The sequence below is a fragment of the Colletotrichum lupini genome, chromosome 1 (genome assembly GCF_023278565.1).
Source record: "Colletotrichum lupini chromosome 1, complete sequence".
NCBI lineage: Eukaryota > Fungi > Ascomycota > Sordariomycetes > Glomerellales > Glomerellaceae > Colletotrichum > Colletotrichum lupini.
Window position 1 is genome coordinate 726,340 of NC_064672.1, and position 14,095 is coordinate 740,434.

The 14,095-nt window shown below is 54.6% G+C and overlaps 5 protein-coding genes across 5 annotated transcripts; all 5 read left to right on the plus strand.

The window, feature by feature from the left end:
- Nucleotides 1-341: 341 nt before the first annotated feature.
- CLUP02_00231 (uncharacterized protein) lies at nucleotides 342-836 on the plus strand (the record flags this gene model as incomplete). The annotated part of the gene is made up of 3 exons (XM_049279283.1): nucleotides 342-452; nucleotides 572-654; nucleotides 779-836. 3 exons carry the CDS (start codon nucleotides 342-344, stop codon nucleotides 834-836), a joined length of 252 nt encoding a protein of 83 aa, XP_049135240.1.
- A 1,774-nt stretch (nucleotides 837-2,610) lies between these two features.
- Nucleotides 2,611-5,146, plus strand: CLUP02_00232 (uncharacterized protein; the record flags this gene model as incomplete). The annotated part of the gene is made up of 2 exons (XM_049279284.1): nucleotides 2,611-4,990; nucleotides 5,046-5,146. The coding sequence occupies 2 exons, from the start codon at nucleotides 2,611-2,613 to the stop codon at nucleotides 5,144-5,146; spliced, it is 2,481 nt and encodes an 826-aa protein (XP_049135241.1).
- A 1,605-nt stretch (nucleotides 5,147-6,751) lies between these two features.
- Nucleotides 6,752-9,702, plus strand: CLUP02_00233 (ubiquitin; the record flags this gene model as incomplete). Its single annotated transcript, XM_049279285.1, has 11 exons — nucleotides 6,752-6,983; nucleotides 7,117-7,244; nucleotides 7,372-7,429; nucleotides 7,478-7,535; nucleotides 7,619-7,720; nucleotides 7,792-7,866; nucleotides 7,917-8,273; nucleotides 8,311-8,345; nucleotides 8,405-8,620; nucleotides 8,679-9,354; nucleotides 9,621-9,702. The coding sequence occupies 11 exons, from the start codon at nucleotides 6,752-6,754 to the stop codon at nucleotides 9,700-9,702; spliced, it is 2,019 nt and encodes a 672-aa protein (XP_049135242.1).
- Nucleotides 9,703-9,916: 214 nt separating this feature from the next.
- CLUP02_00234 (Zn-finger in ubiquitin-hydrolase) lies at nucleotides 9,917-12,138 on the plus strand (the record flags this gene model as incomplete). The annotated part of the gene is made up of 2 exons (XM_049279286.1): nucleotides 9,917-10,867; nucleotides 10,921-12,138. The coding sequence occupies 2 exons, from the start codon at nucleotides 9,917-9,919 to the stop codon at nucleotides 12,136-12,138; spliced, it is 2,169 nt and encodes a 722-aa protein (XP_049135243.1).
- A 1,010-nt stretch (nucleotides 12,139-13,148) lies between these two features.
- Nucleotides 13,149-13,996, plus strand: CLUP02_00235 (ESCRT-II complex subunit; the record flags this gene model as incomplete). The annotated part of the gene is made up of 2 exons (XM_049279287.1): nucleotides 13,149-13,803; nucleotides 13,884-13,996. 2 exons carry the CDS (start codon nucleotides 13,149-13,151, stop codon nucleotides 13,994-13,996), a joined length of 768 nt encoding a protein of 255 aa, XP_049135244.1.
- Nucleotides 13,997-14,095: the final 99 nt, after the last annotated feature.

Sequence of the window (14,095 nt, forward strand, 5' to 3'; positions counted from 1 at the left end):
GGAAGATGACAAGACAGATAGGAGGACTGAATTGAGGGCCAACGTGCCGTTGACGCGAGGTGCAGATAGAGTTGCCCGTTGACAGCAGCCGATCCAATGCCGTGAGCTGATCGTTTCCCAGAGTGTCAGAGGGAGCCGTGGGCGTCGTTCTTTGTCAAGTCTCGTTGCACTGTGCAGGGTGCGCTGTCCTTTTTGGTGCTTCCTCCACTGCCTGAATCACGTCGTGAGTGTTGCACCGCAGACGCATCAGCCATTGACTGTGTCCGTACAAGCCACACAGGTCACAGGTCACAGGTGAGGTGATGCCACTGTGATTGTGTGAGGACGGGAAGCACAGTCGAATGCTGATCAATGGAGCCTTGGCCAGCAGCCGGTCAACGTCCGTGGCCTCCGTAGCTCGTGGTGTCGCGAGGAACGGACGAATGCCTCGGGGCAGCCCGCTAGGTCTAAGTGTAAGTTTGCGCGGCTGATGACTGATTGGGATGACCCCGTCAGTGTTTGCCGTCCAGGCTCGTCCTATGTTTCTTCGGAGGAGGGATCAATAGCTGATGCCGGACGTGCTTGATGATAGACGCTAGAGGTGGCCGGTGGTGGCGGCTGCAGCAGCGTCAAGCGAGAGGCGAGATCCGTCCCAGTCGTCTCTGGCAGCTCAAGGTCTGTAGGGGCACCGCAAGTTGCACCTAGAGGCTAGGCGAGCCTGCTTGTGAGGACGCAGCCTGTCTGGCTTTGCTTGGGTTGGGTGTTGCAAGTGCCGATGGCCAGCCAGCTCTGGTTCTAGGTCGAGCCTCGAGCCCGAGCTCTGCCTGGGTATCAGGTTCCTCAAGGCTCAGGGTTAAAGCCTCGAGGCAACTTGGGGTCAGTCGCGTTTGACGCTGTTGAGGAATCATCCGAAGAGAAAGATGACCCTTGGGGCGGCACTAAGTCATCATCCGGAACCTGGTGTTTTAAACTATGGCCTCGTCGGCCTGTTTGCTGCAGGCACGAGGAGAGCTCTGGAATGTGGGCTCTCGGTCAGGTATGACCACGATATCCGTAGCGCCAGAGACGACAGAAAAGATGGTGGGTGTGCGACTGCGCCGTAGACAGAGAGGAGAGAGGCAAGAAACCACAATGAGTGACGGGGAGTAAAGGAATCCGACGCGGGCCTCATGATTCGTGAGAGTCTACACAGTAGAGAGAGAAAATGGACGGCATGATTTGGCTTTGAGAGGAAAAGTGACTTTGGTACCTCTGTATGTATTCGCTGATCGGTACGTTACGTGGTGGTAGGCGGGACATGGTGAAGGTAATGTGGAGGACACTTCACGACAGACTACCTAGAGCGAGGTAAGGTGAGGGCCGTGAGGTGAGGCGGAGGGCGGTTGGGCGGGCGGGTTCAGCGACGTCGCCAAAGGCGGAAAAGAACGTTTCCATTAACGCTCCCAGGGTGGATCCGGTACGTACCGATTGATGGAGGCTGCGATACCATGATAGGTACGTACCGTTGGAGGCTGCGGCGGATGGCAGATGGCGTGGGTGCGAGGACGGCAAGATGGATGGCAGCCCCAAGCCTCCAAGTCCCGTCCCGTCCAAAAAAAAATGGGAGACACTCGACCCTCAAGGTACGTACATGGCCAGAGCTACAACCATGTCTCGCTTTCCAATATCGATTTCCAGCCATTCGCCATGGACAGGGTTTCCAGCAGCACCTAATCGGTATGATGAAGGGCAGACAGAGCCCAGAGGCAGATGGAGGCAGCTGGAGAGAGAGAGGCTCTCCAGCCAGGAAGAAAAGATGTTTACCTTAGCGACATGTGTTACAACCCGCTCATCCCACTGTTTCTTACCAGACCACCAGACGTAGCCGTCAACCCTTTGGCCCAGCGCCTGCAAAAATACAGTGTCGAGGAGGATGATGTACAGTCTCACCCACACGGAGGCGGCTGGAGTGATTGGATGGAGTCGAGTTACAAAGTGGCCCTCGTGAGCAGCCGCCCACCCCACTTTCATGGATTATGGGTCCAATGGCCTACTGGTGGTAGGGGCCGGTCGGTCCAGTTCTTTCCCATACAGAAAGTATCAGCTTCCTCCCCATCCTCTTGCCAGTTCTTGCCAGTCCAGTCCAGTCCAGTCCAGTCCACCTCAGTGCAAGTGCGAGTGTGCAAGTGCAATCCACCCACCCAACCCTCCCACCTCCTTCCCACTGGCGCAACTTTGGAGCGACACCCCCCGGTCGTCTCCGCCCCACACTCGTGCAGCTGCAGAAGGAGCTGTGGCCCCGTTCATTGGCTCCTGCTCCCGGCCGGGGCTGGAGGTTCAACTACATCTCTCACCGCTTCTTTCGCGGGCTCGTCGTCGTTCTTCTTCACCCACGCATGCCCGCTTTTGGGGCCCCCGACCAAGTCTCTCGCCCTTCTCACCACCCGAATCTCTTCCTACCCACCTCATCTTCCCCCCAAAACCTTTGTCGCCGCTGCGAAGAAGGTCTTTTGCTCCCCTCATCCACTTCACCACCACCCCGACGAAAGAGCGGTGTCCTGGGGAAAAAGGCCATATCTCTGCTCAAACTCCCCTTTCTCGACTTACACCTATCCGTTGTTGGTCCTTTTTCCACGACTGATCTTACCCAACATGAACGTCAACTTCGATACGAGTGGAGGCGACGCCCTCTTGGACCTCTCCTCCTTCGACCAGCGGGACCGGTTTTCCTATGCCTCGCAAATCCCCTCATCCCAGAACAGCCCCCAGAGCGTCACCAACATGCCCGCTCAGAGGATCTGGCCCATTCCCTTGGATATGACCTCCAATGTCGCAGCCTCGAGTCCTCCCGAGGACCAACAAGCCCACTCGCCTTCACATAGCTCCTCACCTTTGAGCCAGCACTCGCATCATTCACCATATCAACAACCCGTCAACTCATTGACCGACTGGGCCTTGCAACAACATCAACATCAGCAACAACAGGCCCCTCATGGATTGCCCGATTACTCCCAATATGTCTCCGACGCCTACATGCCCGTAACATACAACCCATACGCCCCGGGCTTCCAGACAAATCCCATCGACTTTCTCCCCGCCACGACCCAGGCGCTGCAGGCCGCAAACTTTCAACTCGCATCCGCCTTCAACACGATGCCCCCCATGGACGACACTGTTCCGGCTATGAATTGGAGCTTGGGAATGGAGAGCTGGCACGATATTCAAGCCGCTGCCTCAGCGTTGCAAATCGACGGTCTGTCACATAGCATCGGCAGCAATTCGCCCACGGGTACCTTCCTCGAGGTCCTGTCCCTGCCGAGCACTGGCAACGGAGAGGGGTGGTCAATGGTCGTTGAGCAAGGTTCTGGGGCAGGATTCGACCACTTCCAACAGGCACAGCCCAATGCGGCAATCTTCAACCCCAGCCAGACACTTCACTTAAGAACCAACTCGGACTCGTCGGACGGCGCCAATTCATTTGAACTCGGCAGCTATGAGGAGATTGCTCCCTTCCCCATCTCTCCCTTCTCCCCCGAGTCTGATGGATACGTCGATGCCGGATCTCACCGCAATTGCTTCGGAGAAAACCACAACCACGCTCATACTCACAGCCACGCTCATGCACACACTCACACTCACGCCCACGTTCACAACCACGACACAGTCAGCCCTGCAGCTGCTGTTGCTCCCATGCCCATCAAGACGACCACTCCGACCCGGCCAACTCCCGCCAGCGGCTCCGGCGCCACGTCTCCCCCAATTCTCACCACCGCCCGGAGAAACTCGGGCCAGAGGCGCAGCCCCGTCACCGGCAAGGCTACCAAGGCCGTCATTCGCCGCACTTCAACCGGCAAGAAGGATGGCACTGAGGTCAAGAAGGTTGGCCGCAGAAAGGGTCCTCTCCTGCCCGAGCAGCGCAAGCAGGCCAGTGAGATTAGAAAGCTTCGTGCCTGCCTGCGTTGCAAGTTCTTGAAGAAGACCTGTGACAAGGGTGAGCCTTGTGCTGGTTGCCAGCCGTCTCACGCCCGCCTGTGGCAGGTTCCTTGCACTCGTATTGACATCAAGGATATCGGCTACTTCATGAAGGACTGGAAGGCCGACTATGAGCGCCACCTTGGACGTGGTGTCTCGGTCTACAATGTCAAGGGCTTCGCTCAGAACGAGACCGTCATGTGGATCACTCACGGCTACGGCTTTGCCCTCCCCGTCTACGTCCGCGAGGTCTACGTCGCCGATGAGAGCTGCTTCCAGGTCGACTGGGTTGAGTCCTGCTTGACCGATCAGGAGCCCATCGACTTTGACATCCGCACCGAGAGACTCGATGTCGGTGCCAAGGGCGTTTCCGTTGAGGCTCTGTCCGACTATCTTGACAAGCACATTGATGGAGGCTTTGAGGATTTCATCGAGGATCACTTCGAGGGCACTCCCTTCATCACCGAGATCCTCAAGACTGCTCACCGCTACTACGTCAAGGAGCGTATGCCCGTCATCCGTAAGGCTCTGAAGCTCGTCCTTGCCTACAACCTCACCCTGCACATCACCATGGTCGAGAGCCAAGGCGAGGATGTTCAGCTTGATGGCCAGATTGATGATGAGGACTCCAAGTACTACGGCAAGACCGTTGCCCCCGTCATGATCAACTTCCAGATCAAATGTGCCATGGCCGACATGTGGCGTGAGCTCCAGAAGGAGATTCTCGAGGAGCTGTCTGCCCTGTACTCCAGTGTCTACAGCGGCGAGCGTCTCAAGAACTGGCCCACCATCTTCATGCTGGCTTCCATTCTCCTCGCTGTTTGGGAGGAGATGCAGTTCGACTGCCACTACCGTGTTCCCGACCCGGCCGCCGTCAACAAGTTCTGCAATGACATGGAGACCACTCCTGTCGGTGTCATTGTTGGCCTCTTCCACGCCATCTCCCAGAAGCTCCCTGCCTTTATGGACTGGGACACCGCCAAGCACGGCCACCTCCTGAACAACAACGTCGCTGTCTGCGAGGCCATGACCGAAGTCCGTCAGCATGTCATCAAGCACGGTAAGTTCCATTCATTCTGGCCATTGTATCTGCAGACCACTAATAGTCCAAACAGAGGCATACTTGCGTACTCGCCCCGACGCCAGCTTTGACCGCAACGACTTTGACTGCTTGTCGAACAAGTTCTTGTCAAAGCTCGTTATCCGCGCCAACTGATTGTCCTCTACTGTGCTATTATTATTGCTGCCATTTACTTTTCCTTCTTGAGATTATGATTTTTTTTTTGAAAAGCCCCTGGGTGGGCAAATCTTGTTGGCATCTCTTTTGTTATTTCGAGTCACAGCGACGGCGTTGAACGAGACACCACACACACACACCACAAGATCTCTACCCCACCTCTTCACTTCACTTCTTTTCGGCTGGTCACCTCCCCACCACGACGATTCATCGCGATGTGTTACAACCTTTTATCATGATTCAAATTACGAATGTATGACTCGAAGCTTAACGGGGTTGGTGGTCTGGAGTCGAGCGCAGGCGAGAAGGGCTGCGCTGCGGCAAAGAGAGACGCGACATGCGCCAGGGACGTTCACGGAGACGATCATGCCGGCACGACATGCAAATGACAGAGCATAGCAAGCATAGACGATTATGATATGCATTGGAATTTTTGGGCGTTGGAAGGGCCCTTTTGCAAAAAAAGAAAAAAACCTTCACACAGAGAACTGGAGAGGCACAATTGGCCGATATCGGCATTTTACGCTGTTGTAGTTAACTTGGGTCAAAATCGATATATCGAGATTGTTTGTTTCGCGCCCTTCATACAATGAGTTACTATGCACTTTGTCCAGCCCGTGTCCCAGATGTGAAGCTTTTGTCCCAAGTGAGATGCATGTACGCCGGTACGGATACCTTGAGAGGTCAATGAGATAAGGCAGGGAAATATGAGTGTCAGATGAGACAGAATGCAAGCCTCGGCGTGCAGCCCACAACGTGGTGAACCACACTAGATTAGAGCAACGTGATCTAGTCAGTCTGGGGAACGAACCTCTGCGGGCTTAAAGCAGGGTCAATGAGGGGAAGAAGGGCCTTATCGCAGCAAATGGGGATGGGGGACAACACCCTTAGGCCTCTGGTTCGATTTCGCCCAAACCAATGAGAAGAGTGGCTGGAGGGGCAAGGATGCTTATGGTGGTGGTGTTTGTGCTGCAGAAGAAAAGTGCATCCAACGTGGTCGGGTTGTAGTTGTACCATTGTCTCCCAGGTATTGACGGGGGCGGTGCTGGGCGCGGGGTGTGTAGGTGTGTCTCGCTCGTGTGGGCGAAACGTCGCCTTTTGGCCCCTTGGGAGGAAAGCGCGTGAACAGATGTCGCGATAAGGCCCGAGCGACGAGCGAGCAAAGACCGATGTCGCCATCGCTTCATTCCTCGGCTGACGAAAGCGTCGCTTCGGAAGAGAATACGGAGGTTCGCATTCTTCTAATTATGCTGAAGACAACTTTTTCAATGAGTTGGTTGTCTGTCTGGAGACGCCGAACTGGGATCCGTATGATTTTTCTCGTCTTTGGCTGAAGTATTGGTAAACTGTCTGTTTGTCTGTCTGCCTCGGGCGGTGGTTCGTAAAATCAGGGTTCGGGAGAGGTTGGGGGTGCAGTGGCCTTTGGGATGACGTCGGCTCATTTCACCTGCCACCCCGGTCTCGCCGGTCCTTCTCCGCACTTTAGTGTTTGGCCGTGTTATGTTGGGTGAGGATTGAGGAGTGGCCGGCGACATTCAACAACTCGCCGGCCAAGTCGAAAGGAAGCCATCGTGGCGACTTGGGATGAGGTTGAGAAAAGCTTTGTATGGGGGCGACGGGATTAGCAAGCGAGCGATTCGGACGGGGCAAAGATTAACCAAGAGGCTCTGGAGGTGGCGATTCTCATGTTCGCTGCCGACTGCATTGCTTGAGGCCTCTAAGTCTGAGTGCGTGTTGAGTGGACGAGGACTCAAGTTGGGGTTGTTTCCTGGCCGCTACGGTCTGCCTATCCGGGTGGCGGGTGGGGCGCTTGTTTGTCAGTGACAGTCACAGCCGGTTCGGACTTGTTTCTGACCCTTTGTGCCTCTTTGCTCTTCGCTCTTTACGCTTGACTTTTGGCTGGCATCCGTGGAATCCGTCAAGCGCAGGTGAGACACGACGAATTCCAGTCATAGGTGTCAAACCGAAGCCAGCCTTGCCAGCCTGCTTGATTTCGATATGGGAAGTATCGAGTCTATCGGCAGCTAGCATCGTGGGCATTCCTCAGGATGCGCTCGGCGAAGTCTTCAGCCCCAGTGTCTGTCGTCGGCGGTGACGATTGTTCCCGGTCGTGTTGGACGTGGTAAACAGAGGTGAAGTGAGGACGCCCGGGAAGAGGCGGAGTAGGTACAGGGATTGGCGGTGGGCCTCTTGCGACCCATCAGTTCATCAGTGACATTCTCGAGACGCTGCAGGAGACTAGCGGTATCGAGGTCGCGGGGGGTTTGCCTGTCCAAAATTCAGTCGTCTTGCAGCTTCACCAAAACTGAGGCAAAGATGTCGAAATCTTGTGGAAGCTGACACTCAGACGGGTATGCCAGATTAGATCGTACACCTCGCTGTCTTTTTGCGTGTGTTTTGACCTTGGGACTACTGCGCAGGGGCGGCATGAACGAGACCATCTGATCAAAGAAGCGGCGGCGACGAGTGGCCAACCTTCCAGCGCAAGTCGCAACTGAGACATCAGGCACAGCACTCTGGGTTCCAGCCTTCCCAGGTTCGTGGTCAAGAAGCGTGCGATAAGGACCAAGGAAGAGGTTCTTCTACCTCTTTGAGAGTTGAGATTTGTGTGAGTCTGGAGGTAGATGTACGGATTTCCGAGAAAATGGCCCACCTGGTTCTGGAGGGTTCCGGCTTGCTCCTGCCTACTTTAGCGCCTTGTGGCACTTGCGCAGTTGCTGATGAATCATTCGCCATTCCCCCAGACAAGGCACTCAGAACTGAGAAAGAAGGCACTCAGTGCCACTAACTGCATAACCTGCCCCACTTTCTCGCACCTGCGCCTCCAATCAGACCCCTCCTTCCCTGCCTTCCTTGCCTTCCGCGGCCAGTCAGTCACCAAGCACCCAGGAAGGCACCACCACCCAACTTGGCTCCAGGTCCTTCCTTCCTTCCCGCCTTCAGGCAGGCCGCATCTCTCTGACACCTTGGTTGCCTTTCGGTATTTAAGCCACTTCACCTCTTCATCCTTCTTCCCTCCTCCTTTCCCCCATCACATCCCCTACACAATACTTCCGCTCGACGAATCTCTCATCAGCGATCACTCGGTTACGAGCAACTACATTCAGTAATACCAAAGAGCAACACCACACATCAGAATTCAGCGAAGTTGCCATCATGCAGATCTTCGTCAAGACCCGTAAGTCATCCAGGCATCCAAGCGTCATTCCCATTAATAACTGACATCTCTCCTCCCAGTCACCGGCAAGACCATCACTCTTGAGGTCGAGTCCTCCGATACCATCGATAACGTGAAGTCCAAGATTCAGGACAAGGAGGGCATTCCCCCCGATCAGCAGCGTCTCATTTTCGCTGGCAAGCAGCTTGAGGACGGCCGCACCCTCTCCGACTACAATATCCAGAAGGAGTCTACCCTCCACTTGGTTCTCCGCCTTCGTGGTGGTATGCAGATCTGTAAGTTGCTCTACATCCATGCTGCCCCCAGACATGTGGTTGCTAATCCATTCTGTAGTCGTCAAGACACTCACTGGCAAGACCATCACCCTTGAGGTCGAGTCTTCTGATACTATCGACAATGTTAAGTCGAAGATTCAGGATAAGGAGGGCATTCCCCCTGACCAGCAGCGTTTGATCTTTGCTGGCAAGCAACTTGAGGATGGTCGCACCCTGTCCGACTACAACATCCAGAAGGAGTCCACTCTCCACTTGGTTCTTCGTCTTCGCGGTGGTATGCAGATTTTCGTCAAGACCCTTACCGGCAAGACGATCACGCTCGAGGTTGAATCTTCAGACACCATCGACAATGTCAAGTCGAAGATCCAAGATAAGGAGGGCATTCCTCCCGACCAGCAGCGCTTGATCTTCGCCGGAAAGCAGCTTGAGGATGGTCGCACCTTGTCGGATTACAACATTCAGAAGGAGTCCACCCTGCATCTCGTCCTGCGTTTGCGTGGTGGTATGCAGATCTTCGTCAAGACGCTGACTGGAAAGACGATTACGTTGGAAGTCGAGTCATCTGACACGATTGATAACGTGAAGTCCAAGATCCAGGATAAGGAGGGTATCCCTCCTGACCAGCAGCGTCTTATCTTCGCCGGAAAGCAGCTGGAAGATGGTCGCACTCTGAGCGACTACAACATCCAGAAGGAATCAACCCTTCATCTCGTCCTCCGTCTTCGTGGCGGTCAGTAAGCGACGGGTCAGCGATGGGGAAGTTGCCTTGTACGAGGCATGGCGTTAATGGATTACGATTACGGCGGGACAATGGTTCTGAATGATATCTTCACATATTCCTAGAAGTTAGCTAGGCACTCATACGCTCATGAAAGCGTCAATACTAGACTCTATTGAAGTCTCAAACACTTTGCATTGCTGTACCGTGATATTTCTGTTTAATTTCTTGTTGCGATGCGAATGTCACTGTCTGGAGGTTGACCCATCTATCGCTTATCAGTGACGTACCTGATGGAACGAGGTCCGTAACCGGTGGGGCTGTGGAGTGCACGCTCCTAAAGCTCCTCGAAACTCGCACCTAAATGATTGAAATCTTCCCCACAACATAATTATCCTGCCCGATTCCGTGAGTTGCGCCGCGACATGAACAGCCCGTGGAAGTCCTGGAAACACTTGGAAACTCGCGTTCTTTTGCCTCCATAGTTTGGGGGGTCTTTTACACCAGCCACGCAGCATTTGAGTCTCTCAAAGTCAACCAGCATCGTCTCACGGCAGCCTGCGAGGCTGAGAAGGGCTATGCGGACCTTCTTCTACCACCTCAAGTTCGAGCTCTATCCCACTTCAAGCCCCGCACTCGCCGACACCAACGTCGTCAAAGGGAAACAGCAGGAAGAAGCCCTCAGTAAAGACGTGTGGCTTCCGCCGAAAGGCGCCAACATCTTCGCTGAACTTCCCGCGCATTCCAGGAAAAGTTCGAAGAGGCCGAGTACGAGCTTCCGACCGCAGACTTCACCACTACAACCCTTCGAACCACCCTACCCCGCCGATACCTATCGATCGAGCACACACCGAGCGCCAGAAACTACTTCGAACCCGAACCTCATCGACTGCGGACCTTCCAGAGCTCCGGCCAAGGAAGATAGTGGCAGTAACATCGAGAGGATAACCGAGAGGCAGTGGAGAGCTCGTACGCAGAGCTTCCCTCCCCCGCCCTCTTCGGCAGCGATCCGACCAGAGACGGCAGTCAAGGACTGGCGCTTTGGTCAAGTCAGCATCGAGAGCATCGACATCGAGTCAGAAAGCGACGAGAATACAGATCAAATGGCGGCTGAGGCAACAAGCTCTGGGGCAGACCTTGGCGTTGGTCCAACATTTGGTGGCGCTGGAATCTCCACGAAGGCAAAATATGTCCCTCTCGACACAAAGAGTACGGAAGTAGGCTGGGGAGTAGTACATTTTTACCGCGACGAGGAGGGAACACCTTCCTTGGGACTGCCGTCTTCAGAGGGAGACGACGTCGAGGCAGAGGACTGCACAACGCTTTGCATACCTGCAGTTCCAAGTTACCTGAGCCCGGGCGACTTCATCGGCTATGTCGGGGAGAAATGGAGGAATGACATCAGTCACTGGCGAATGGTCATGACTGCTAGGATGAACCGGTATTTAGTGCTCCTCAAGTTTGGAAACAGCGAGAAGGCAAGGGCGTGGCAGAGGGAGTTTGACGGAAAGGTCTTCAACAGTATGGAGGTGAGTAGTCAACTGCAAGCCCTGACGCGGCCGTGCAACTGACTCTTCTGCAGGCGCAAGTTTGCCATGTTGTCTTCGTTAAATCCATCACCTTTGAGACGCCGACTCGAGAAAACAGGACATTTCCCGACCTTAATCACGACCCCTTCACGCCTTCCTCTTCTTCCGTCGTCGCCTCCAGCAGTCTCAGGCCTTTCCCTCCGCCGACCCCGAATCTTATCGAACTACCTACTTGCCCCGTGTGCCTCGAGCGCATGGACGATACGACAGGTCTAATGACGATTCCTTGCCAGCACGTCTTTCACTGTACCTGCCTGCAAAATTGGAAAGGCTCAGGATGTCCGGTCTGCCGACACACGAATCCCGAAACCACATACGATCCATCAAACCCATATACACAACCATTTGGCTCTTCCGTGTCGAATCTGTGCAGCGTTTGCGATTCCACCGATGACCTATGGATCTGCCTGATCTGCGGAAATGTCGGCTGTGGTCGATATAAGGGCGGCCATGCTAAGGACCACTGGAAAGAGACGGCGCATAGCTTCTCTCTGGAGCTAGAGACACAGCATGTATGGGATTACGCTGGGGATACGTGGGTACATCGTTTGATCCGTGATAAGGGCGACGGTAAGGTCGTGGAGCTCCCAGGCAGCAACGGACATCACCACGGGCCGGAAGGCGGTTATGAAGATACTGTTCCCCGTGCGAAGCTGGACAATATTGGCTTGGAATACACTCATCTCCTGACCAGTCAGCTCGAGTCACAGCGAGTCTACTTTGAGGAGATGATCAGCAAAGTGGCAGACAAGGCCTCAAAAGCAGCAGCGATAGCCGAGTCTGCATCGGCACAAGCTACCACTGCTCTAGAAGAGAATGCCACCCTCAAGACGGAGCTCACACGCCTCCAAACGCAAGTCATACCACAACTCGAGCGGGACGCAGAGCGCGACCGAGCAAAGGCCACCAAGGCCCAGGAACTCGCCCGCAACATGGGTAAAGCTCTCCAGGAGGAGAAGCAAGTCACACAGGGGCTCATGAAGCGCGTGGAACACAACAAAGCCGAGCTCGAAGCCCTGAAGAAGAGCGAGGCGTCTTACAAGGAGCAGGTGGCAGAGCTGCAGGAGATGAACAGAGATTTGTCCATGTTTATATCGGGACAAGAAAAGTTGCAGCAGATGGAGAAGGCGGGCGAGATCGAGGCTGGTGAAATCGCGGAAGGGAGCGCCAGCGTTCCTGAGAAGAAGGGGAAGCGGAGGGCGAAGAAGTAAAGCCTGCTTAATGGTGTTTCTTGGATTTGGCGTTCACAGGAGGGCGGCGGTTTGGCATCTCACGGTGCATGGATACAGTGATACCTATCTAGTACTAAAGCGGGCAGTTTTTACATTGTTTTCCCGTTTCTCACGATTAGTGTGCTGTTGCTTTCGTTCCCACTGATCCAGGCCTGTGATGTCAGGTCATACTTGCACGTCTCTCAGGCATCCAGGGATGACGTCTTGCTTTCGTATCGTCAAGGACAAGATGGCGCCTAGCATTCGAGACTTTGCAGCCGGATGATTAATCTGCCTGCTCTTTTCGTCAGTCAAGGCTGTTTCTACATAGTTCAAGCAGCGAATTTTGGACTACGGTATGTACGGGATGAATCACTAAAGCTGAGTCGATGGCTTGTCTGTCCATCTGTATCCGGGCCTCACCAATAAGACTCTGCAGGTCAAACTCAACGGCTTCTTGATATCTTGTTAGGTGTAGATTGAGATCAAAGTCTATGTTCTCACGATGAAGGGAGACTGTGGTATGTGTAGCAAGAGCCAGGGGCTCGATTCATTTGACCATTGGGCCAGGTCGAGTAAATAGACATGTGAAACCATTGAACAGTGGCGATCCCAATGAATTGTGCACGGCGGCCTACAGCTCACTACAGCGCAAGTAACGATGAGCTCCATTGCGTGAGATTCTGACCCAGAAATAATGTGACGACTAACAGTTGGAGTGGAATTAGGTTCCTCCTTGGGTGGCTGAAATTCTGATCTAGTTTGTTATACATACTCAGATAATTACCATTTACTGCGGTTTCCATTGCCGTACTGAAATATAATGACTATGTGGAGAAATTACACAATACTATGTAATATCTTGAGATTCTTACATGGGAGGGGGCAACAGATTCAAACCAAAAAGTTGGAGGCTTCCTGATGCCCCACTAATCCAACGGCCCCGTCCCCGCAACGGAGAGCTCTGACCACACCCGGCAACTCCACCGCCCGCAAATCCCTACCCCACCATGGGAAACCCCTCGATGCTCACACTGGAAGGGACGCTTCTTCGCGACAAGAAGCTCCAAAGCTCCAACATCAATCATCACCACCCGCAGTCAAACCACCACCACACAATGGCGGCAACGACAGCCTCCCCATTCCCCTTCCCCAGGGAATACTCCTTCCCCCCCTTCTTCACCCGCCAAACAAACCTAACAACCCACCACGCCCAACTCGTCAAATGGTCCGACCTAATCCTCTCCTACTGCCGCCACCACCGCCTCTTCAAGCTCTCCCTCGGCGCCGCCATCCCCTCCGCCTCCTCCTCCGCCCTCCCGCACGCCCTCCCGAACCACAACGAGTCCTCTCCCCTAAACGAACCGACAACCTTCTCCCCCGCGACCGCAACATCCTCCGCCGCCGGCGCGCCAGAGGAGCTCTTCCACAACAAGACGCTCAACAAGCGCCTCAGCCTGGCCGACGCGCGCGAGGTCCTCGAGTTCATGCGCAAGAACGGCCGCGCAGAACCTTTACCGGCCAGAACCGACGTCTTTTGGGTCTACTGGCGCACGCCCGACGAGTGGGCCGCCGCGATCGAGGGGTGGATCGACGAGACGGCGCAAAAGGGCGTCGTGCTGACGCTGTATGAGCTTACAGAGGGCGAGAGTACCAGGGGCACAGGTGGGCACAAACAACTTCTCTTCTCTCTCGCAATGCGATGATTGGACCCGTGAGCTGAGAACGATTCCATGTGCGTACAGACTTCCACGGCCTCGATCCGGATCTTCTGTCCAAAGCGCTACAAATCCTGGTAAAGCGCGGCAAGGCCCAGATCTTTGGACAAGAGGACTCGCAGGGTGTAAAGTTCTTTTGATCTCGCTCTCTCTTCTACCTCTTCATGATGATATAACACGACGAGACATTGGCCTCCTTGTTTTGCGAATCTCTAACTAGACATACCACGTTGACACAT